The 25550-nt window shown below is 35.6% G+C and overlaps 2 protein-coding genes across 3 annotated transcripts; both read right to left on the reverse strand.

The window, feature by feature from the left end:
• Nucleotides 1-18: 18 nt before the first annotated feature.
• Nucleotides 19-21611, reverse strand: LOC102221891 (glutamate receptor ionotropic, kainate 1). Of its 2 annotated transcripts, XM_023350796.1 has the most exons (16): nt 21196-21611; nt 13474-13641; nt 13122-13379; nt 10027-10208; nt 9575-9628; nt 9170-9343; nt 7572-7715; nt 6339-6446; nt 5601-5639; nt 4371-4484; nt 4074-4277; nt 3762-3985; nt 3357-3475; nt 2056-2273; nt 1686-1911; nt 19-959 (listed from the first exon to the last, which is right to left on the reverse strand). In XM_023350796.1, exons 1-16 carry the CDS (start codon nt 21278-21280, stop codon nt 670-672), a joined length of 2607 nt encoding a protein of 868 aa, XP_023206564.1. In that variant the 5' UTR covers nt 21281-21611; the 3' UTR covers nt 19-669. The 2 variants fall into 2 exon arrangements, with proteins under 2 accessions (XP_023206564.1, XP_023206565.1); XM_023350797.1 differs by lacking the exon at nt 5601-5639.
• Nucleotides 21612-22165: 554 nt separating this feature from the next.
• Nucleotides 22166-24342, reverse strand: LOC102228521 (claudin-8-like). Its single transcript, XM_023351703.1, has 2 exons — nt 23732-24342; nt 22166-22292 (listed from the first exon to the last, which is right to left on the reverse strand). Exons 1-2 carry the CDS (start codon nt 24340-24342, stop codon nt 22166-22168), a joined length of 738 nt encoding a protein of 245 aa, XP_023207471.1.
• Between the last annotated feature and the right edge of the window lie 1208 nt (nt 24343-25550).

The following is a 25550-nucleotide window of genomic DNA, read 5'->3' on the forward strand; positions in this document are numbered from 1 at the left end:
GAACAAAAAAGTCGAGTATTAAAAGGTACAACGTTCTCATACGACTTTAGTCATCCCAAATCAATTTCAACACAACAAATCTTGAATAGGCATGTTCATAAACTTCATATTAGACAAAAAAAATGTAAACCAACTTCATGAACAAGTATTTCACTGAACAATCATTCATAAACAGTTTGAAAACAACAGTGAACGAACAAGTCCATTTCTGTGCAATGCTGTGCTAAGATTTAAATCCTCCCAAACACTTAATTTTTGAAGCTACTATGGCAGAAATAAAATGTTCTCAAGCCTCTCCATTCAGACGAAATGTGACGACATAACAATAATGCTTCTGACATGCAGAACAATGTTACATTGCGTTCCAAAATATATGGCCAGCCCAGATAGTCAAGTATCACAACTCATATAATTTGTTTTCAGATAAAAGGATTCTAATAAAAACTTTCAATCAAGACTAATGTCTTTGTGTTCGCTACTTTAAAAACTACTAAAACACACAACGTTTTGTTAAAAACACATCCTTTGATTGTAGCAATGCAGTTTTTAAGTCTAGGTTTAATCGGACTTATAATTTTTATTATTGGCTTTCTTATAACCATAGTCCAAAAGAATATGATAACACACAGTTATAGCAGGTGCATTAAAGTCTTTGAGTCCCATAATATGTTAATATTTGTTGTGCCACTCACACTGGCCAACACTCACCTCCTCAATGTCCAAGTTTTTTCTGGATTTGTAAATAAATTCTCCAATTGCAACAAAAACTGAGAGGACTAGTCCAGCTGCCAACACTATAAAGATTCCTCCTATGTTCTCCACACCCAAAGCACTGGCCTCTTTGCTGTCCTCCTCTGGACACCCATTCCCTCTCCACCATTTCTCCTTCATCATATGCAACTTTCCTTCCTCCTGAAGCTGCAAGATGGCGATGGTGACCTTATCCCTGTAAGGGGAGCCTGGAGCAGAACACAGCAGAATTATGCTAATATAATGCCTTACTTTGCATAATGCTGTTTAATGGACAAACATTCTATAGAACTTTTCATAACCTTGAAAACTTGTCACATTTTGTCATGTTACAAGCACAGAGTTCATAAACCAATACATAGCATCACGTAATTTTGAAGTCAAAGGAATATGTGTGATGGTGTCCAAATGTATATCGTCATAAAATCAGAAATACTTGATCTGCATTTACATTCAGCTCACCTAATTTAATACTTTGTAGAATTGGCCTTTTATTCAGTTAGCATCCATATCACATGATGCTGTCAAGACCATGTTTCAGCATGGTGATGGTGTATTACAACATGTCTGAAAAACATCATAGAGCTTCAAATGGTATTTATACTGAGATGAAATTACATCTAGGTAGACTCCATTTGCTCATTCGGTGACTTTTGAAGGCTAACCTTAATTTATAGGGTTACTGAGTCTAAATATATAAGCACACCACACTTTTCAGGTCTTTATTCAGAAGCAACTTTAAATATTATTCCTTTCACAACACAACTGTGCTCTACATTGTGTTGGTCTATCACATGAATTCCTAACATAGTGCACTGAAGATTGTGGTTATAATGTGACAAAATGTAAAAAAGAATTAAAGGGGTATGAATCCTTTACTACAGCAATGTGTTAGTGTTCATTTTCTTACAGGTGTTATTAGTCTGGCATCTTACCAATTGGAGTTCCCACACCGTAGCCCTTAGAATCTATCAAGCCTCCAATTTGCGTGAGGTTGCAGTTGCGCTGGCTGATATACTCGATGCTGGTAGACTCCATCAGAAGAGCGTAGTCTGTGGTGAGGACCCTCTGAATCCCTTCCCGGTTGTTTTTCACCAAAGCTGTGTTTTTTCGGCTGCTCATAAATGCCCACATTTTCTCATAAGTTGAGATCTTAGATTTCTGTTGAAAACAAAATTACAATTTGTGTGTAAGTGAGCAAACATTTCACATTCATTTCAACAATAAACTACCCAGCTGCTGTACTTAACTTTATGTATCTAGACACATCTGTCGCAATAAGTTTTAGCATAAATAAAAATGTACCTTGAAAAAGGTCATGGTGGACCCATCTCGCACTGCACCATACTCTATCTTTGTTTGCTTGGCCAAGTCATCTGCAGAGTCAATCGGTGAGTCCATTCTCTCCACAGTGAGGAAAGCAGCCAGATTGGCAGTATATGAGGAAATTATGATCAGTGTGAAGAACCACCATATTCCTCCTACTATCCTTGTTGAAAGAGCCTTAGGCATTAATTCAGACCCTGGAGGAGTAGTAAGACATATTAGATCATCCATTCACAATTAAAATAGTGATGAATCCTGGAGTTTTAGCAGTATTATGCATGTGGTTATGCTGTGAAAACTACATAAAAAATATCATGCAGTTTCCTCCAAACTCGGCACACCTACAGATATGTAAAAAGCCTGATAAAATTATTATGTTTTGCAGAAATGCAATTCTGCAATTTCTTTTTTAAAAGTCTAGGGAAAAGCATTGGGGCAAAACATCCATATATATATATATATATATATATATATATATATATATATATATATAAAATTATTATTATTGCTATTTTTTCTTTCAAAAAGAGTTTGGATCTTGGGGCATTGCACGGTGTGGCAGGAGAGGCTACATTGCTTGACATGGCTGTTCTTCCTTCCTTTTCTCTCTGCCCATTTTCTGTCTGGTAACTGTTAACAAAGCCACACTACTGCCAAAAAATATTTTAAAAAATCTTTACAAAAATTAAAAAGAATAAATCATCCCGATAAAAGTCATGATGATGGTACAGCCATAGTTCTCTAGCAGGGACCACCAGATTTTATTTAAATAGCCTGATGTTTGTTTCTTTGAATGACAGACAGGTCCACAACTTCCCAGATCTTCCTCCATACTAAGTATTGGGCATTAGGTGCTTTCCCTCATACTCATTGTTTGTTTCACACCAGATCCACCAGTTGACGAAAAGCTGTTTTACTCTCATCTGACCAAAGCACAGAATTGTAGCTAAAATGATAATAGTGTTTAGGAGATCTCACATATCTTTGTGAGTAATTTATTTGCAATTTCAGACCAAATAACCTAATATGTATATTTTTTTGGACAGTGGGAAGAAGCCGGAGTACTCAGAGAGAACCCACAGGGAAAACATCTTTGCAGAAAGAAGCCATGTTGAGATTTGATTTCAGGGCCTTCTTGAAACAGTTCAACAGTGCTACCAACTAATCCACTGTACAGCCAGGCGTTGGAAAAGTTAATTTTAAAGCTTTTAATACAACTTTTCAAAGGGGTGCTATTAAGTGTGAAGTGTGCTGTATATCAAAAACGTTAATAAGCGTACCTTGCTGCATAAGTGCTCCAACTCCAAACCAGACACTGTTAATTAGGGTAAAGTTGTTTTCAACCACATCTGAGTCTGGATTGCAGGGGTGAGGGTTGTACCATTCATATGGAGTGAACCTGGAGGTCATGAATTAAAACAGAATGAAATACAGCACAAAGCAACCACAAAACTTACATTTACTCTGATCCTTTAATTTTACTGAAACATTCCATTGCTAAATTATATTGGATAGTGGTTGCATCCTCATGATTATATCTCTAAAAATGTCGCAATCATAAAACAAATTGCTTCTTTGTCTATTAGTGCATCATTGTGTCAAAAAAAACATTTTGAATTTGCATAATTAGGTTACAACTGAACTCATAAATTAACTGATTTCTTTTCAGTCTTGTGTAAGAATACCTGGCGATGACAAACAGCACACAGCTGACTCCAAGGCATGCCAGCAACACATACATCCAGATATCAGGAGAGAGTGGGTTGAGAAAGGAAAACACTCCAGGATTTGTGCCATTTGGTTTGTGGTAGAGGATGCTGATTCCTAATGTCATGAAGGGCTTGGAGAAGTCTATCACCTTTTCCCTGACGTAGGTAATGGTGAGAGGGGCCACAGCGAGGTCAGCCACCTGGGAACAAAGAAAAGCTGCACATTCAGGTAATGTTGCAGACTTTTTGTCATCCCTATAGGAAAAGATATAATGGAGTAATACTCACATGATCAATAAGTTCACGCACCATGCCGTTCCACTCCCCCTTATCATTCTGTGCTCCGTATTTTCCATCTGACACCAGTTTTACCTCGTAGGAGAAGCCTAAAATGTTTGAGAGCTCTTTGAGTAGGTCAAGGCAGTAACCTTCAAAGCGGTCATTCCCATATAGCGGCTTATCCGATTTTTTATACATGACATAAGGATTTTCCTGGTAATGGACACAAAGGATGCACTACTTTAGTTTGAAAGATTCTTATGATAATCAAATGTTTCCTGGTGATACATTTTTTTCTGTTCCTACCAGAATAGTAGTGACAATGAGGGTCCTGTTGGCCATCGAATCTGTGACATTTGTGGAGGAGTCCCTGTTGGTTTCTGTTAAATTAAGGCCTGTCTGGGAGTTCCAGATACCAATCTGTAAGGAAGAAGAAAACAAAAACAACTAAACCAAAAGGAGAGCCATGATCTATGACTAAATCAACTAACACACAATCAGGGAAAACAACGCAGAAGAAAACAGAAACACGTACAGATACAGGTACAATTCCAGTCAGAACTTTAAATGCGTATTTTCAGCATGAATCCTATTTTAATTTTGAGTTTTTAATTATTTATTTTGACCTGTTCTTTCTTTAGGGTGCAATTATCATACAGCATACAACAGTATTGTTATTAAGTTCTTGTTGATGTGGATTTTCTCTAAAACATGTGGTCAAAATTGTAGCCATTAGCAAACTTCTGACCTGAAAAAGGCTTGTGGTTCCTTTAAGGCATGCTAAGTGATAGTTAACCAAATATTAGGGGGGCAGGAGAGAGGCAGAAGGGCATTGAAATTGTTGGAAAAAAGCAACATTAACCTTTTGAGAGGATCCTGACCTCTACCCTGTTGAAAATGTAAGCACTATGCTTAAAAGCTGGGTTCATAGCTGCAATACCAAGCAATTTAAATGAAAGCCAGAATTATACTAGCAGCTTGTTGACTGTCTCTAAAAGTGAATGTTAGAAGCTTAACTAACAAAGCTATATTTAGCCAAATATTAATTGGTATGTATGTTTGTGCCTAAATATATAGTACAGGCCTTTTTAGATTAGAAAAATATTATAATAAATTCAAACGTCTGCACTCAATATTGTTGTTTTTTTTAATCACCACAGCTGTGTTATATAATTACCCCCCCCCCCCCCCCCCCCCCCCCCCCCCCCCCCCCAAGGGAAAAGGACAGTTATTGAATTATTGTGACATTAATCCCCATGATGAATGATTGAAAACTTCTGAACAGGTGCTGTTAGCAAGAAAATAAATAAAAATACACCAGAAGGGAAGGTTTGTTTTTTGCAAATTGAAAAATACAGGGAAGGAAACAGAACACAATAACTAGGAATAAAACAGCCAGAGCAGAAATGTTAAACATTTCTTTCCACCAGTTCCCCAAATCTTTTTATGAAAAAAGAGAAAACATCACAGAAAGCACAGGGATAATCACTAAGTATTATTAATATTTTAGCCTGCCAAGGCAGCTAAAATACAGACCTTTTTCCATACTTTGTTCAGGCGGCTGCCCGTCATTGACTTGCAAAAATAATAAAGAGAAAAAAATTTAATCACAGAGCCCTGAGCTTAACTCTAAATACAAGAATGGATGTTAACTCTAACTTCAAGGTAAGTTTTCAATTAGTTCTAATGTAATTTTTCATTTTTAATTGTTCAAACTTGCCTAAAAGCTTTTTATTATTTCATTAACAGATAATAAACCTCTTACTGCACTGCCATATTGTAGTGTACAATTTAAAGTGAGCTTAAAGGAAGGTCAAAGAATCAGAAAGGTCCAATTATTTGCATCACGGTATAAATATATTTGACAAATTTCTTCATGTGAATTATATTTTGAACACGACATATCAGGGTCTATGTTTTCATTTAATTATTACTGAGCAAAAAAATGGTTGAAAACCTGTTGAAAATTTAATCAATAAATCAATAAACAGTAATCAGAGACAAATGTGTTGTTGTCATAGTGTCAGTTAATTTAAATAAAATACATTAATTTCTCAAGTGTGCTGTGGCAAAGTATTTGGCCCTGACAGATTTCTTTTGTTTTTGCCTTTTTGTCTTAGATCATCAAAAAGATTTTAATGTTGGACAAAAATAACTTGATACAGACTGTTTTCAAATGAAGATATGACTTGGATAGGGAGAAAAGCCTTGCGAATTAAAACTTTGAAAAATGTCAGTGTTGTTCACTAACAGTACATGTGTCAGAGGGTTCACCTTCTCCAAGCCATCTTCCTTTAGGCTGATCACATCTAAATCAAATTCTTTGCGCAGACCGTCTGTCTTGTTAATGGCGATTTGTCCTGTCAAACCGTCCCATTGTGTCTGAGGTAAAAGAGAGGACAGAAAACACAAACAATTTCTCTTTTGGTTTATGGATAACTGAAAAATTAAGCAAAAGCCCAAAGAAAAATCAGAATTTTTTTTTTTAGAGAATTAATAATTAAGCAGAGAACCACATTAACCAAATTTTCTGGTTTACCTGATGAAATATAAAATATCTCCATCTCCACATAGAACATTGTGATGTTGAAATGAGCTAAAACAAGTGGCCTGAGTAGGAAGCATTGCTCAGACATATTTGAAATTAATAGATGATAAAGGGATCTCATCCCACAGCAAAGTTACATCTTTTTACAAAGAGGACCTTAAGTGTCAATTTCTCCACATTGAATTAACATTTTGGAAAATGGCATTCATTTCGCAAAGATTTTGAAATCTTTGATTATGTGTTCATCATCAGATGATGTCCTGATTTGATGATGAACACATAAATTAGTTTTTACACATAAAACTCAGTGTTTGTACAGTTTGGTATTAAAGCCGGTTTCCTCCAACCACCTACAGTCATATTCAATAAAATAGAATTTATGTCCCAATGAATCAGATTAAAGTTACCTTTTGAAAATAATAATTTCAGCACATATGAAATATACTTTCCATTAGGCCTACATTTGTGTACAAAGGGGTACACCCTGGACGGGTCGCCAGTCTGTCGCAGGGCGGGCCATATCATGTTTCATTTAATACATTTTAATTGAGATAAGAAGTCTGGCTTCCACAGTTAAATTGTCATGATTACCACAAGATAGACAGGATGTTCTTTAAACATTCTTTAATTATATTTGTCTCATAGTGGTTGTATCATCTGGTCTTAAATCATGTGGGAAATTTTTAAAAAATAATATTGAATAGAGTAAGAACAACAAGATAATATATTGTCACATTTATCAATGTAAAGACAGTTTAAGAAGAGGAAGGGGTGGTTGTTTTTATTAAGTTTTAATCAAAGTGCTTTAAGCTCATCACTGTTGATTGGATGAATGGATGGATGGATGGATGGATGGATGGATGGATGGATGGATGGATGGATGGATGGATGGATGGATGGATGGATGGATGGATGGATGGACAGACGGACGGACGGACCGATGGACGGAGCTAACTCACGTCCTTCAGCAGGTTCATGAAGCGCGATCCGAAGCGCCAGGGTTTGTGTCGGTGGCACTGCAGGGAGCTGACGGTGATCTGTGAGGTGCGTTGTGAGGCAGCAGCCACCATGTAAACAGCATCATACATCAGAGCCGCCTCAGTCTGGAAGAGAAACACGCCCATCATCATAATCCATCTGCGGGATCACAAATTGCATGCCGCGCACTTATCACATCAGGACTGTTGATGCATGTGCTCGGCCTCATGTGGTTTCTTTGAATCAGATGCAATCACACAGAAAACCACAATCACTCACGGTGAGCACAGCTTGGTGTTCAATTTTCACACTGTACACACAATCAGAGACCTGTTGCATCCACTGCATCAAATAAAATGAAATTAATCTCAATAAAACCTTTTTTGCCTCTCTAAAATTATTTTTTATTTGTAGATAATTTCTTGCTTTATGATAAAAGAAAATGCATTGTTTCATTTAACATAACTTTAAATATTCTGGCAAACAAAGATATTGTGCAAAATGAGTGAAGAAAAAACTTTTTCAAACTTTTTCTTTATCCTAATTAACTGCTGAGAGCCCCATGATGCTTCATATTATAGTTTTTTTCTGTAATCTGGTCTTGAAATTAGACTTTAAATATATTTCTGGTCAAAACAATCTTCCTGAGCACGAATAGCCTATTACATTTAGGTTGTTGTTGATTTTCTTTAAAGTACAGCTAGACCTGAGGGGCACATATTTACATTTACTACACATGTTCTCTAATCTACACATCCTCAAAACTATATATAGAAGAGTTTTAAATATAAACAAACCCTCCACAAATGTGTTGTTAAATATCCTTTAGAAAACTGCGTTTCAACCACACATTTTTTTTTTTGGCATCAGTAAGCATTTGGCATAATTCTGGCTGGATATTGGATCACATTTTTTGGCATTAGTAGTAGAATGCTTTTAAATTGATTGGCTTTCTGGCACAGATTTGACTTTTAAATAAAATTTACAAATTTTCAGTACAGCTAAGGTGGGCAGGCCATCTGGGAGCTGAATGTTAGCCTTTTTATCCATTTAAAAATCTGTTTTTATGTGTCTGGAATCATTGTCCTGTTGGAACAGCCAGTTAGGTCCATATTTTAACTATTTGATCAGAACATTTCCCCTCAGAAGAAAGGAACTTGGTTAGAAAGGGTAGGCAAGTTGTCCATATGCCTTCTACTCTGAAATCAGTATAATCAAAACTGCCCACATGGATAAGCCAAATGTCTTCTGGAGAAAATGTTAAAGAGCAGATAAGACAAATATTTCCCACTATGAAAAATAATAAAAAATAATCAAGTACTGTATTACAGTTGAAACATTTGCATGTGTCAATTGTGGTGGTGGTTTTATCAGGCTACAAAATTGTGTGGTTTCCCTGTAACTTGCTGAGAAGCATTTAATGAATATGTGTGGGATCTAAGCATCTATTTAAATACACAATTATTGACCCTAATCAGGGAAAATAAACAGTTCTAATAAATCAGGCCAGTAACATTCCCATGTATATATTAAATGTCTGTAGGATTCTACCCAGATTTGTATGTCGGATTAAACTTACAGTCATCATTCCTTCCATCATTCCGGTCTCGACTTTGGAGGGAGCCTGCAGTCGCTCCATGGCCCACCTCTCCAGCACCGAAGCCACTCTAGGATTGTCCACGTTTAGCAGCCTAAATCCTGTCATGTTGACCCCACTGTAGCGGTAAGGCTCCAGGTCAAGAGCGAACAAGTCCTGTAAAATTCAAGAACTGGGTCAAAGATGAAGAATCAATACAATGTGCATTAAGTTGAAATGAAAAATATCATGTTTTCTTTAACTAAAGGCTTTCAAACATTAATTTCTGTGTAACTAATTTGTATAATATGTTACACTTTAAAAATATTCTAATTTATTGAATAACCATAAAACAAAGCTCTTATACATGCCATAAATCAGCTCATTTATGGACTATTTTTTTCTTACCAATGTGGTGAAGAAGTAGTGATAATATTCAGTCATCATTCCCATAGACAGAATCTAAACAGAAATAAAGATGGTGTTCAGTTTTCCTTTTAGTTACACGTTTTACAGGGATGAAATGAGAATAAAATATTGTCTTTTTTACTTTTTAGGTCAAACCCAAACCACAATTTTGATAATAGATTAATTTACTTTAATTCATTTTGTGTTATTTGGATAGTTTGAATTAACATGAATCCCAGTGAGTAAATGTCATAATTTTGTCCTTTTCCAATTAATCTGTGCAATGTCTCTTCCTGGATTGGAAATAGGAAATAGGATTTCAGAGTAGAATTGGACAAATCTTGCTCAGGGTCAATATTAAACCCAAAACCACAGCAACACATGTCACCTACATTTGAGAATATTAAATAAAACTTATAGCTGTAGCCTGTGTATCTATAAAATTTGATTACCTGCTTTAGGACGTCAGCTGATGTTTGGTAAGAGCAGTCAAAGATGACAAAGAACTCCTTCCCCTTCTTCATTTCTTTCAGCAGGGGACGGGCATCTTTGCTTCCTGATGGCAGCTGCCGGATCTTGATTTTGATTGTATATCTGGATGGAGCTTTGATCAACTCTTGCAAACGAATCAGACCTTTAAATTAAACAGCAGACGACAATTATTGGACTATACACATTTCAGTGGCACTGAAAATAGAAGTAAATAATAGTTATCTATCCTGTGGTGCCCTACTATTCACTTTTCTATATCTTATCAGGAGTTACAGTCCAACACAAAGTGTCACATTTTGTTGAACAGAAAAACAAAGAATACACACATTTTGCATTTCATTTTTACAAACAGAATCCGGAAACAAACATAGGTGGGCATTTGTATTTACAGCTGCAAGCCTTTAATTATGTCTCTGCCAGCTTTGTACGTCTAAAGACTGTTGTTGTTTATTGCTTTTTGCAAAATGGCTCAAACTCAGCCAGAGTAGATAGAGAGCACCTGTGAACATTAATTTTTAAGTCTTGCCACATATTTGCCATTGGATTTCGGTCTGGAGTATGACTGGGCCATTCTAACAAATCAATATGCTCTAAACTAAGCACTGTTTCAAGCTCTGGGTGAATGCTTAGAGTTATTAATCTGATGAAAGATAAACCTTTGCCTCAGTTACATGTCTGAAGAATAGAATCAAGTTAGCATTATAGTACCACTCACATGTTTCACAGTACATGAAAGATTGACTTTTTTCTTTCTTTCCATAAAGGCTACATTTCTTGAGTGTACCAAGACTGCTGTAAGATGAATGTGAGAGAAATATAATAAAACAGTGACCTAAGGATATGCAGCCCATTTTACTTGGTGTCAGTTTGGTCCTAGAGCACAACAGCAATGATGACACCTTTCTAAAACAAACATATTTCTATTTGTTTAACAATCCCGTGCGAATTGGCAGATGCTAACATCTAATTTTGATTATAAACTAAAAATTTTTTGGTCAATTTATCAAGTTTGACAGATTGTATTATTGCAGGTCTTTGGGATGACCTCTAGGGGGCAGTGATAGAAAATCTCAACCAAAACGTTTAGAACCACACAGTAAAGGAAGCCGATGTTTGGAGTCTGTTTCTTGATTAGTTTTGTTAGGTTAGCATTACAATGGGTACATTCAAATTAAAATGATAATAATACAATCCGTTTTTTGTACAAGTAAAGCCATAAAGGATGTCTGTTTGTTGCCATAGTTGACCGTTATTGCTATCCTTTTTTTTGTAGCATTAGAAAGTTGTCGAAGAAGCGAGAATGTTTGACTTCCTCTTTGGTAAGTTCTTGGTTGATTGATAAAACTTATTCGTATCAACTGAAATATGCCTGTAAATTCCACCTTATGAAAACATTAAAATAAATTATGCGACTTTCGCTATTGTTTTACACCCTTCTATTTAAAATGTTATGTTAATTTCGGTATAATTACTTCGTCTCCCTCTGGTGGACACGAGGGGAAACTACAAAAGTAACTGTATTGCATTCGATTTAATAAATGAATACTATTTTCTGGTAAAACTGGGAAAAAGTGGGTTTCGTTTGTAAAAGTGGTTTAGAATGAGCCCATCATGATTAGGAGTTGTGCAGAAAAAAATTAATATTGCTTACAAGCTGATAGAAAAATCTGAAAATTGTGTTTGTGGTTATTTTCAGAAGCACATTTTGGACACCGACAGTTCCACAAAAAGCCGGGAAACAGCATTTGAAAAAGAAGCCGTTTATTTTAAAGGTAGGAAAGTTGTTTTGTTCCCTTTATCTACGTGTTGTGTAATGCAGGATGGAGTTTAAACATTTCAACTTTATTTCCAGTACCTACTTTTATTCCCTATAAAGAGATGTTGTATTTCTGCTTGATTTATGTGCAATAGATTTTATTATATAGTTGTGCTTTTGTGGTCTACTGGTGAGTGACAATGTCTGTGCATAGCAACAGTGGAGTGCAGTCACTCACAATGAAAGCCTGCGTTTCAATATCAGCAGGTTATTGCCCGAGTGTTACAGCTGGAGAGCGATGTGTTTTCTTTTAAGTTGTGATAAGTTTGATTGTTTTTCATGTCCAGTTGCATTTGACAGTAGCCAATTATTGTATCTTGTTGTAAATCTGTAGGTTATTCCTGAGACCTGTGGAGATCAGTTAAATTATTTTGCTGTTTTTTGTATTTTTAGAGTACATAATAACTGTTTAAAGTGGGTTAGTGTAATTCAGATTTTAAATAACGACCAAAAATATTGATTTTTGTTTTATTTTGGAATATTTCAGGAATTGTTTTCTCTTTTTTCCCACTGCTATTTGTATTGTAAGTCAATAAATAATAATAAAAAAATAAACACATAAATAGGAAATGAATTAGTATATGACAACCACCCATTGCATTTACATGCATTTTATTATTTTGCAATTATTTTGCTATTTTATTTATTTTATACAGAAAATAACAATAGGAACAAAAATATTTTAACAAAATTACTTCACAAACTTTTTTTTTTTTTACAGTATTTTTAAAAATGTTAACTACAATTACCTATATCGACTGATATCAGCTCACAGGTTCTCAGCTAGATTTCACCAGACCACACCAGCACATGTGTATGCTTTAACCATTCCTTTGTGGATATGGTTGCATGTTTAGCATTGTCATCCTGGTAGAAACTGAACACATTTGCCTTAAGCTCAGGACTTTTGCAGTCTCTGTCAGGTTTCCTTCCTGGGTTGTCCTATTAGTTCACCTCAGAGGTTTACCACCTCTGCAATTTACAAAGGCAATTTGTTGAAATTGACTTTATTTAGATGTTGTGGATGGGTAGAAATGCACCTTTCAGATTGGCAAAAAAATTTAAACCATTGATCATTTTCCTTTAAATTGACAACTGTGCTACTTTGTCTATTGCATAAAATCCCAATGAAATGCATCAACATTTATGGTTGTAATATACCACAATGTGAAAAAGTACAAGAGGTATGAAAAACATTTTCATACCTCTTAATTATGTGCATATGTCATTTTGACTCACCAGTCGCATCCTCATAGACCACAGTGACTGCTTTCCACTTGTAGAACTGCACTATGTCTAACACAGCTCTGCTGATGGAGGCGTATTCAGGGTGGAGGTTAATGTAGAAGCTGTCCTTGTTGTCCACTGAGGGGTGTTTCCATCGGGTCTGGATGTGAGGGACTTCCAGTGCGTTACAGATAGACTGAACTGCACTGACAGATGAGCTGTGAGATGGACCAAACACAGCCCCAACTCCCAGAGCCAACTGGTCACATGCTGGAGGAACAAATGGAACAAACAAATAACCATCAGGGTCAAATTGATAGCTCTGCCTAAACTATAAAAAGATTAGGGAGCGAACGATCCTTACCTCTTCTGGAGGCTTCAAAACTGTCAAATAGATTTATTCTCTGGATGTCGTAGGTCAGCGTGGTGTTTGGCATTAAGGTCCGGTTCCTGTTTATGTTGGTTACAGCAAATTTAAAGGCCAGTTCTTCAACGCTAATTGGTTCATTTTCAAGGGTCTCAAAGATGCCCCCTGTAAGAGAGAAAATATAGGTTGAGAACCTTACAAAAATCTTATTAGGTATATTGTTACCAACACAGTATTTACATTTCGTACCATTGTGTTTGTTTTTTCCCTCAGTTTGAACTGAATTCTCACAATTGCATTGGTTCAGTGTCATGTTTTTATTTCTGCCATGTAATACCTACTAAGAGTCCTGCAAGAGATGACTGGATTAAGTTTCATTCGGCTCAGAGCTTGACCCTCCCTGACGTGAGCTTATTTACATAATCTGATTTTCACAAACTGACACAATAGCTTTCAAAAAAGTATCAAAGGGTTGGATAAGGTTGATGTACCAAAAGCTAAATTTTTTGCAGTCCAATGGAAGAGAGAAAACATCTTGATTAACATTTCCAGCACTATGACAACATTGGAGATTATAAAGTTTGCAATCTTTGCATATACATACATATAATGTATAAGATATACAGTACATATAACAGCAATGTTACTCCTTTTCATCCATTTAAGCATAACATTTCTTACTATTATGGTACATACTGAATTTAGACATGTTGGCAGCATTGTAGGAATCTCAGACTCATTGAAGGGACGCTTATGCCCCTTTGGAAATATATACAAAGACTGCTGTTTCATATATTAATGGAATGCTTCTAAAAAAAGGCTGGATTGGATTGAATTTCCTTTAAAAAATTGTATTTCATAACATCAGCAAAGGTTTACAAAACCAGAGATGGCAAACCAGTAAAAAAACAGATCAGTGCATCTCTAGCCATAATGAACACTTTAAAGAGACAGGAACTTTACTCTGGATCTTTCAGTGTAAAAACCACTGAAAAACTGCACCCCCCCCCAGTCAAAACATTCTAAATCCATTTACATCATCACAATTTGTAAACACTAAATATTATTTCTTAACTTAATTGACATCCACATCGTCATCTTTATTTTCTGCAGTTATCTTTCATCAACTGCGACTCTGCGCTCCTCTGTCTCAGGGAGGGGGGGGGGGGGGGGGGGGGGGGGGGGATCATTCTGAAAACTATCCAAATCTTAATCCAGCCTGCTGCCCCAGAAACATGGCTGCCCTGGCACAGCTGGCAGTATACACGTACGTAACTCCGACCAGGCATGAGTACTACATAAAATATGTAGATAAAAAAGCTCATGAAGAACATTGAGATCAAGGCCAGCTAAATGTTGGATTGTCACCACTTCTTGTTAGTGAATTATTTTAAAACATATAGGCCTTTCGAGGTGAGATTTATGAAAAGACGCTAGAGATACAGCTCTAGAATTGCATTGAAAAGCAGATTTATTTCAGTAATTCAACATAGACTCATCACATACAGAGTATTATAGTTTATTTGCTTATTTCAGGTTGATTGTTATGGTTTACAGTTAATAAAAATCTATTTGTTTCCCAGAAAGTCAAAATATTGCACAAGACTCTTAAAAAAAACAAAAAAAACTTACAAACGCTAAAAGTTTTATAAATATTATGTTATGGCTTACGCAATCATGGGAAATACTCCTCATTTGACAGTTTTCCAAAAAACAATATAAAAATGAAAAAGTAAGTGGAAGGAAAAGTTGTGGTAACATAAAGGTACATAGTTAACAAGCATAAGGACAGCTTTGTGAGTATTGTGAAGCCAAGCATAAAAAAGAGTTTAGGTAGGTTCTGGTAGATAGTAGGTAGGTAGATTCTGAAGGTGTGGGTTTTTCTGTGGAATGCAACTCCAAATTATTTGTGGAATTTTTTGTAGAGCATATCAGAAATATGCAAAAGAAAATACAACTTGGGAAGCTGGCATAGCTAGGCACAATGCTAGTTGAATTGCTGTTGGCTGATGTTTTGCAAAGCAACTAATCTTGGAATTCTATTTATTTTCCTTGGTGCTAATTGGCAATTCCCCCATGAGTGGCGATATGGAAGACTGATATTAGCTTCTGCTGGAGACTGTTTCCTCTGTGCATATTAAGCGGTTTTGGAAGATTTCAACTGTTTGGAACTGGCTGTGGTTCCTAAACCTTACGAATATTAGTGGCCCACTATTTTCCAATTTGTGGAGAATCTGAATGTTTGATTTTCATAATTTTTATCTTAAAGACATAATACTCTCACTTAAAACTATTATATTCATTCCCCACAGTGACACATTTATATTAATAAAACAGCAACTAAAATATGGTAATTTAAAGTTAGCAAAGTTCAGAATTGTCAGCTTGTAATTATTTTTCAGAATAACCTCAGATAATAAAGATTCAGTTTTGATGTTGAAACTAGCCTGACTTTACACAGAGGACACGGACGTAATAGGTCATTGCACTGTTGAACACTCTTTGAAGAATTGCCTGTGAAATTGTAATTGATTTTGGAAGGAGAGAGTCCTTTAAAAAGCTCCCCTTGAGACCCTGATTGTGAATGACCTTTTTCTTCGGTGTAGCATAGCCTGCAACCCCAAACTGAGAGAGCCTTGTCCGGACTCCCTGGTCACTAAAAGCATGCTTGAAAGTGCCAATCCTAATTATGGTTACCAAGCCTCAGAGAGCAGCTGCTGGGATCTGTTAAAGTCCTTAATTCTCTGTCCACTGGAATATACAATTCTCAGACATACATGCAATGCCTATCATCCTGTAAGTGAAATGTGGGAGCATACTGCTGAGATGGTTTTTCATATGTGTAAAATGGGAAATAGGCCTGTTCTTGACCATCTGGTCCATTTTGTTAGCTGTGTGTGCCAAGGCTGCAACTTTAATATCACTCCAGAAACAAAACAATCCAAGTGGCAGTCCCACAGTGGGATTTTTCCTCATATTTGAACACTTTAAAAAGCATCCATTATTAGCAAGGAGTGAAAATAAATGCTGCTATTCAAATATGTTCATTCACATTTTTTAATTGCAATCCTCATTTAAAGAATCTCCCTTACGTTTTAGCTAAAAATGTCTTCTTTATAAGAAAACATAGATTGCCAAACATGGATGATACAATAATAATTATAAAGGCCTGAACATTTTCATATACTTTTGTTGTCAACAAAGGACAAATGTATTTGATTTGTTTTACTGTTTTTCATTTCTTCGCTGAAGCACAGAGAGAGAAGGTAAATTATTTTCCCTTCATTTCCACTTGAGTCAAGAACTTTAGATTTTTTTGCTAAGTGTAATGAGTTTCTTGATTTGAAGAGTGCAAAAGAGAAGATTAAGAGCCATGGTTATTTGTCCTCAACATGAGGAGTGTTGGGCTAAGAAATCAACCCTGTTCCACATCAGCACATATGCAGAAAATGTTCTCACTCTGCAGAAAACATAATATCTAGGATGACACACATCATGAACATTAGATGGCCACCCAAGAGTTCCTCTTGTATTGTGAAAAACTATTATCAAATAGCTTATACATGCATGGTAGTGAAAACTTGGAGCTTTCGATTATTAGACAATGCAAATTATTCTGCTTGTATCAACCAATAATTATTATGTTTGTCTCTGCTTTAGGCTCCGACACATGCACTCCAATGAGACTGGGTAAACGTTGTCTGCAGAGGCTTCTCATGATTGCCCCTGACTTCTGGAGAGAATATTTATAATGTTCAAAAGTGATTCAGAAATTGTTTTCCATATCTGGAAATCGGTCAGCTTTAAAATACGTCAGTGCAAACTACAGTAAAAATTATTCATCTGTTTAGTAGAAATCCTTCACACCACCAACAGACTCAAACAAGCTTACAGAAGTTACAATAAGCAAATACAAGCCCAAATAAATGTTTAGTTATTAAAAGATTGTGACAGAGATGAAGAATGAGTGACACTATAATAATTTTCCCAACTTGTGCAATGTACAGTACAGGCCAAATGTTTGGACACACCTTCTTATTGAATTCAATGAGAAGGTGTGTCCAAACTTTTGGTCTGTACTGTAGCTTTTGATTTTAAAATGATTTGTGTGGAATAGATGCACATCTTTGAATGTACGATAGAAATTTGGTTGCATGCACTATAAAAAGACGCAGCGCAACATAATTTCATGACCCAATTTAAGGCTTTAGACTACATGGCATGGCTTTTATATATTATGCAATAGAGTAGAATTGTTCATATTGGTGCAACAATGTGGCTTTTGTCAGCTGATTATTCCATTTTTTTTCATCAAAGCTTTTGTTAATAACCGTAACAAAAGTTTATTATTTAAAATTTGTATTTTATCTGATACAAATTTGATGTAAATCAAAGTGAATGCTGCTGCTTGATGTATTTATAGAACAGAAATTGTAATTTAGTTTTGTTCATGTATTTAACGAATGGAAATAGTCAGATTTTTCAGAATTTGTCCTTTTCAACCATCAGAGCTGATAAAGAAAAAATCGTCAGATTCCAATTTCTGACCAGTTGATTGATGCACAGCGTTTTGTCCCAAAAGCTGCAACATATAAAGACCGTCATGAGCCCTACCATTTTAAATGTAAATTTTTTTATCATTATCTAGTTTAATAAAAAAAAGTGACAATAGACTGATATTCATTATGTGTACTGAGAAAAATAACATGAGGAGTAAATATTTCACCCTGTCTTTAGTGTTGACACATGGGGCAATCTGCTCCCTTTCTCAGCAAGTTATTACCAAGAAAAACAAAGGGATAAGAAGGATCAGGGATGATGAACATCTCTGACCTATTTTTGGTTTATTATCTGAGTTTTAAATTATGCCTACTTTCATCTTTATAATGGGTAAGAAGGACTTGAAATTTTATCACTATATTTGATAGTTGAAGGTCTTCTTTTTTTTTATGTTGCAGTCTTTTGGAAATGTCTGTGTGAAGTCAGAGCCTCCCAAAAACAAAAAACAAAATTAATTATTCATTATCTTAAAGCATATTTCACAAAATGTGTTACATTAAGTTATTCTGGTCTACTGCTGACAGTACAGAATATAAAATTCAATCACATACAGCACAAATTGATAATCTGAGTCAACTAAGTTTAAAAACAGTTCAAATGGTATTAGGAATAATCCTTACCGCACTGTCAGTTTTTTTTTGGTTTTTTTTGTAAGGGCCATCATCATAGTTTTACTAAGAAACAAATTCCTGTCATTATTTTTTACAATAACAATGTAAATTACAAATAAATTACTTGTTTTCACTGTATTTGGCTACCTTTATCTGTTTAGGAACTAAAGAATTCAAAAATAATAGTCAAAAAACAAAGTATTGGTTAAACATTGCTATACATTATTATGATTAATGAGCTCTGGAAAAATCTGTTATTGCTGCCATTAATAATTTTATAGATAATACTTAGGATCATTGCCCTTCCATTTGTTTTCTAATGGACCGAATAATGAATGCTAGCAGGTCACTAAGATAACAGATTCTGCTCTGGTTTCTGACAGATTCTGATAACCTTTAGGCAGTGCTTGTTATGGACCTTTTTTCCTTTCTTTTATAAGAAAATAACTATAATACCAATGAGTTTTATCACTCTGGTCGTAAATTTATAGGTTACCTTGTAGAACTTGATTTTGTGACTCAGAAATATCTCTTGATGGGGAGTCTTTTTAAGCGCAGAATCACAATGACATAGTGTTGTCTTTTTTTTTTCCTCTTCTCCATTCTGGGCTGCTACCCAGTGAGAGCTCCTTCCCCCCCTCCCAGCCCTTCAACACCACCACTCCAGCATGGGTTCATGCCAGACTGTGAATGAAGGAGGAGGTCCTAAACAGTCTAGTTTGCTCGTTTGATGTGAAGCACTGAGGTTTCTCTGTGTACAAGGTAGTTGCTCACAAGCCCACGAGCAAAAATATTATCCCCATAAATAAGCAAATCTTGTATCATCTACATAAAACACACAGACATCAGAAAAATAAATCTTAAATCGGGAAATATAGTGGAAACCAGAAGCTGCTGCCTCTGCTCTCCCCAGCGATGAGATTTATGTGCTGCCTAAGTACCATATTTGGGGAAGAGACTTTTCTGCATAAAGAAGATTAGTGTTAGTTGTTTAAGGGCTTGGGGGGAAAAGATTTACCATTATTACCAACCCCAGTGAAAAGAGTGAAAGCCGGTCATATTCTAAACACTTGCCAAGTTAGGAAAACGTTAATTGAGTCAAGCCACACACCATATGGGGGAGATTAAGAAGTGTGGGGGTCATGCAGAGAATGACAAAGATTAGGTGACCTCGGAGAATGATAGACGATTGAGAGTGATTAACAATACTGAGCTCAGCTGGAGAAAGAGGGTGATAGCAAAGGCCTGACAGCCATAATAGTTATGCAACTCCTCAATTATACAATATTAAAGTCTTAAGAAGTTAAAGAAATTGAGAAAAACACAAGCGGTGCCCGTGGCAATAAAAGCGGAGAGCAGGGAGTCCTGAGGTCTAAATTTTAAAAAGCTATATTTATGATGCAATCTTCTAACCCATGGGAGGAACAAAAAACTAATGGCAGAGAAGAAAAGAAGTAGCAATCTTTAATTTGCTTGCAAACACCAGCTCATTGTTGCAGAGTTGCGTCAGAAATCAAAGGGAAATAATGAAACAGGAGCAATGGGTTACACTTGAGGCTAAAAGAGGTTGAAGGAGGGCTGGCCCGAGGTACAAGTGAACTCTGTGACTGCTGAGGGTGCCTTGGTTTCTTTGGAGCCCCTTGACCCAAAAAATACATACATATTGCCAAATGTGCCGTTAGTTCACTTACATGTGAAATCCTTCATAATTTGAGAATTATGTCAACAAAGTCCTACTTTTAAGCTGAGCTAATAATTTTTTCTGAGCTGGAAAAACATTTCATTCACACCTTAACTGAGTAATTACATTTTTATCAGTTTGAATGTGAATGTAATAGAAAAAGAAGCACAATCATGGACAATGTAATGGTGGGTAAGTGATGCTGTGGTGGACGGTGGGCCCCAAATTAAATTATGCTTACAACCTTGAGCCGGCTCTGGTTTTCAGTATAAAGGCTGCTCACTTTTCTTTTTTGTCTATTTCACACTGCTATGCTACAAAAATATGGTATTTTTTCTAGAATATGCTGTAAGATTCAACTGATGATTAACTAATTCATCCATTTCACTGCAAGCTATAATGTCAACATGATAGCATAGGAGCGAGAGAAAGGCATTGGCAAACCAAAGTGGATTAGCATGATTTTGAATAAAAAAAATTATGTCATTGACCAGCCAACAGCTGTATCTATACCAAAAAAACTGCTAGTTATGCTACAATGTCATTGTGTTTTACATAAACATTGATATTTAACTGATATAAATTCTTTAATATCTCTGAGCGTTAAAGTATCACATTTTATTGACAGCAGAATTTTTTTTTACTGTAGTTAGAATCTGTCTTTATGTAAGTGTTATGATTGATTTTTGTTAATTTCTCCTCATATATTAAACATGCAATATAATAATGCCACAAAATGTCCTTTATTACATTTTAAATTATTGAACATCCTCCAGGCTCGTTGAAAAACAATGAAAAGTCATACACTAAAAGAGCTGATGAGTGCAAAGCGGATATTACTTTTAAAAATGACTCTTTATAACTTACCAATTCTCAGGACTTGCTGTGAAGTGAGCCAAAGCTCCCCCATAAAATACACCAGTGAAAATAACAGTCCCGTTCTTTTCACCATGGTCGGTCCTCCAAATTTGAATTTAACATTGATATCAAGTTGTTTTTTTTGTCCTCAGTAATTCATTCTGATAACTTGCCAGTCCTTGTATCCATGGCGAAAACAAACTGGAATCCATCCCTCATCCATTCCTCACACATTGTGAAAAACAAAACAAACCCAATGATAAAACATATGTGTCACAGTTTATAGCTGCAGTTGCCACTAATCAAAAAAAATTTCCCATTCTAGGATCTGTTATATGGCTCCATTCTTTTACTTTCCAGATTCATTCTCACACCGAATTTCTTATGTTTTCCCAGTGAACACTTGAGTTGTAAGCTGCGACAGAGGAGGAGGAGGACCGTGCACTGTGCTCCTTCTGTCAATTATGAAAGAATAGAAAACTCTTTCTGTCAGAAATTTTCAAAATAAAAGTTAGAGAATAAAATATTACTATACAAAAGGAGTCAAATCCTAACTATGCTTTGAGATAATATTTCAGATAATTTCTATGAATTATTTTTATTTATTTCTTGAAGAAGTTAAGTTAAAGTCTACATTTCTTAAATGCTGATCTGTATTATGTAATTTTGGAAATCAGTCAAATATGACTGCTTTCTAATTTTATTCTTTTCTCTATTGTGGATATTATTCTGTTTTTTAATAAAGTGTATTTATAGTTGAATATGTAAATTTGGATGCTTATTTTCGGATATTCAGATTTTGAACTTATTTTGATTTTCAGCTCAGGGTTGTTTTTTAGAATTTTCTTTTTTCTACCTTTACTTTTTAAATTATGTTAAGACTCTAATTATTAGAGAAATATCTCTGCATTCACCCCAACTTAGTTTAGCATTTATATTAATGCTTTTATTCTGAAATCAAGCCTGTCTTGTTTCTGCTCTAACTGCATGTGCCTTTGGCTGATTTGACACTGCCGAATACCCCCACCACTACCACCACCTCCACCCCACACAGTCGCTCGATTGAGGGCACAGCCAAGCCGTTGATCTCCAAACATGGATACGTCCTGAAGATTAACTTCAAATCTGGCAACATTCGACCTCAACAACATCTTTGCTTTGGTACACCGAGGAATGATTAAATCTTTGCTTCAGTCCTGATGGAAATGCAAATTTAATCCACAAACTGCATGGAGATGCTCCCGATAAGATTAACTATCTCAGACTGCTTATATGACACCGTATTTAAGTTAAATGCAATATGTTAGTGTTACTTTATTTCAATCTGCTTTATTCTTTAAAACAGTGGTTTGAGAAAGAATTTTGTTAGACCCATTGGTCCTGATACATATTTTAGCCCTTGAAGCATTAGGGCTAAAATGAATGTGCCTCATATATAATTAACTGAAAACATAAATATATGAGGTATATATATTTAATTTAACCTGTGGGTAATTAAATAAATGTTAGATAAAATCATAATTTTCTAACGTAAGCAAAAATCCAAATTTAGAAGAAAAACAATTTTATCACATACTTGTGTAATGTATAAACTTGTTTCGTATTTCTAAATTATTCCTCTTATGTGTAGTTTCTATCAAAAAATAATCATGGAACACAGTGGATGGAGAGAAGTCTTCCTCTAACACCCATTTCATAACATTTAGAGATATAAAACCATGTGTCCGGACTCACATTGCTTTCTTTTGGTGTCATCTTGTGGTTTAAGTGTGGAAGTACAGGGGTGGTTTCTAGATGCATAATTATTGTATTTTTGCATACTTTTGTATTTCTATTAGAAGAGTTATAGTAACTTACTTTTGACAGTATGATTATATAGTATAGTATGACAGTATAATTTTAAAGTACAATATATACAGTATATATCTTTTGTAGGCTGTCCCTCTTCGGGGTAACAAAAAAATAAATAAACCAAGTTAATCATGTTAATCTGCTTTATTATGCAAAATATACATATTTACTATCAGGTTTATTTAACTCAGAAATTTCTTTTAATAAAAATCCATCCATTTTCTATCACTGATTAGGAAGGGTGGTACTGATCTCCAGTTGTCAACAGGTAGGATGCACCTTAAACAAGTTGCCCGAGACAAAAGCACATGAGACAAACGACCATTAATACACTCATAACTATGGACAATATATTATCTCTGAATAACCTGCCATCTAAATTTGGTATTTAATAAATTACCACACAACCCAGAGAAGTGTGATGACTGAGTTACATCAGTTCAGGCAAGCTATTGTGAGAAGCTTTTTGAAGGATACTGTAAATATTTAAGCCAAGCCATGCATATTAAAAGGCAATTCCAGCAACTACTAAGGAATTGTGCATAATCTTCTGAATCTAAAAAAAAAGACAAAAAAAGCGGATGTCGACTGGATCACCAACGCTTCTCTGTTTGTCATTTCTGGAGCAACATTGTGCAGTGATATAGGATGTTGTACATCTAAAATTTTGCTGTTGTGAGAATTCCTAGTTGACTTGAGGGTTGAGACGGGGTGATAGCTTGTCATAGTTGGTTTGTTGTCTGAGGGGAAACATTTGCAGGTAAAAAGCAAGGCTAAGGCAAAGAGGAAAGTTCCAGCAACCCAACCGATGTAGGGGGCTCCTCCCATTTCTCTTTTTTGGGTATCTGTCAGTGGTGGATTGTACAAATCCCTTAAGATGACATGACCAGTCCATGACACAGGTATAAAAATGCAGATGCAGGCCATGAACTGTATTCCTCCAGCAACCATTAGGATCGTATTTTTAACCCATTTGATATTCTGAAACCAAGGAATGCATTTCATTCCTGCTAGAGCGAACAATAGCCCTAACCCTGGCAAGGCTACTGAACAGCACATTAGGCCTCTTCCAGCTTGCAGATCAGGAGACAAATGCAACAAGGAGTCGTACACCTTACACTGCATCCTGACGTTTGCCTGACTGTAGCAGTTCATCCACAATCCCCAGCGTCTCTCCATGTCAGTTTTGTTTTCTCCACTGGAAACTGTGACCTTCCACATTGGCGAGCCAGTCGTAGCAGACGCACCAATCAGTCCAATCAGGCCGGTGCAGATTGCAGTGATCTCAGAAAAACCTTGAGTCATTGTTTAGTATTAAAGAGTCATGTGCTCACATTTACATCTAATATTTTCGTACTACTTAGCACAACATTTGAGGGGCTTGCTATGCAACCCCCTGATTGGTTCAGGGAGATTTGGGTAAATACAACGCCTGTATGTTTTGTGTTTATGAAATGCCAGCAAATGGAAACATAGCATAGCACTAATTTTTATTTCTTTCAGTCCAAAAACCATCCATAACCTCAGGAGCTCTTCTTGCATTTATATGTTTTATAGAAGTCTCTCTGTTAGCCATAAATTTTAATTTTACATTAATTTGTAATGCTTTTTGAACAATTTTTACTGTTGACAAAACATTAGCCTCAGGTATGACTGTTTGCTTTAGTTAATTGGAGGAAAATTACAGTTTGAACATTGGAACTTGACCTCTTCAGTTCAATGGAGTGCCATTAAATTTCTACCAGCTATTAAGACAGTAACAAAAGTTGAAAATCTTGTCCTCTAAACTTGCCTAGTTCACTAAGAGAACTTTAAATGTAATAAATACCAATTATTTTTACTTAGGTAGGTGTATCCCCTGTTCCTCCCCACACTTGGCTGTTTCCCTTAGTGTCACTTGGCACTGCCTAGTATGGTGAAAATTATGACGGTGGATTTTAGCTGATCCTGCCCAAAATGTGGCATGCATTTATATGTAGTACAATTTAGTATCAATTTGGAAAGAAAAAAAAATTCAATAAATAAAAATCATGTGGAAAAGAATTTAAATCAGTGGGAAACTATTTGATGGCATTACAACAATTAAACCAGCTTCCAATGGTGTTCTGACAATGCAGGCAAAGACGATATGCTTATGTTGTGTTTACAGTTTAGCAGCTCATGAGGCAATTGAATGTTAGTTTCTTCAGCAGTAGAAACAAATAATAATAATAATACCAAAGTAAAAAAAATTACAACCATAGGAATGAATTAAGAAGGTCTGTTTTTTTTCTGTAATTATGTGTGATACAAAACAAACAAAGATTAGCACACAGTAAAATGAACAACTCAGACTTCCTTAAGCACAACTCACTTTCCTGTTTTGCCCACTGGGGAGCGGAGAAGAGCTTTGAGTTGATGAAATAGGAGGTTCATAGTATGTCAAATGGGATTGGAGTTTCTGGCATTTTCTGACATTTAAAATTAAATATTTCCAAACTTTGATATACGTTTGTACTCTATTAAGGTTTCTT

This window comes from Xiphophorus maculatus, chromosome 18, assembly GCF_002775205.1.
Source record: "Xiphophorus maculatus strain JP 163 A chromosome 18, X_maculatus-5.0-male, whole genome shotgun sequence".
Lineage (NCBI taxonomy): Eukaryota > Metazoa > Chordata > Actinopteri > Cyprinodontiformes > Poeciliidae > Xiphophorus > Xiphophorus maculatus.

What these genes read in the sequence shown, in the direction of transcription:
- LOC102221891 (XM_023350796.1), bottom strand. Translation starts at nt 21,280, where the DNA reads ATGGTGAAAAGAACGGGACTGTTATTTTCACTGGTGTATTTTATGGGG. An exon ending in CAGCTGACGTCCTAAAGCAG is followed by an intron (nt 9,629 to 10,026) that starts GTAATCAAATTT and finishes ATTTCTGTTTAG; the next exon opens with ATTCTGTCTATGGGAATGAT. An exon ending in GTGCTGTTTGTCATCGCCAG is followed by an intron (nt 3,476 to 3,761) that starts GTATTCTTACAC and finishes CATGACCTCCAG; the next exon opens with GTTCACTCCATATGAATGGT.
- LOC102228521 (XM_023351703.1), bottom strand. Translation starts at nt 24,342, where the DNA reads ATGACTCAAGGTTTTTCTGAGATCACTGCAATCTGCACCGGCCTGATT. An exon ending in CACCCCGTCTCAACCCTCAA is followed by an intron (nt 22,293 to 23,731) that starts GTCAACTAGGAA and finishes GTTAATCTTCAG; the next exon opens with GACGTATCCATGTTTGGAGA.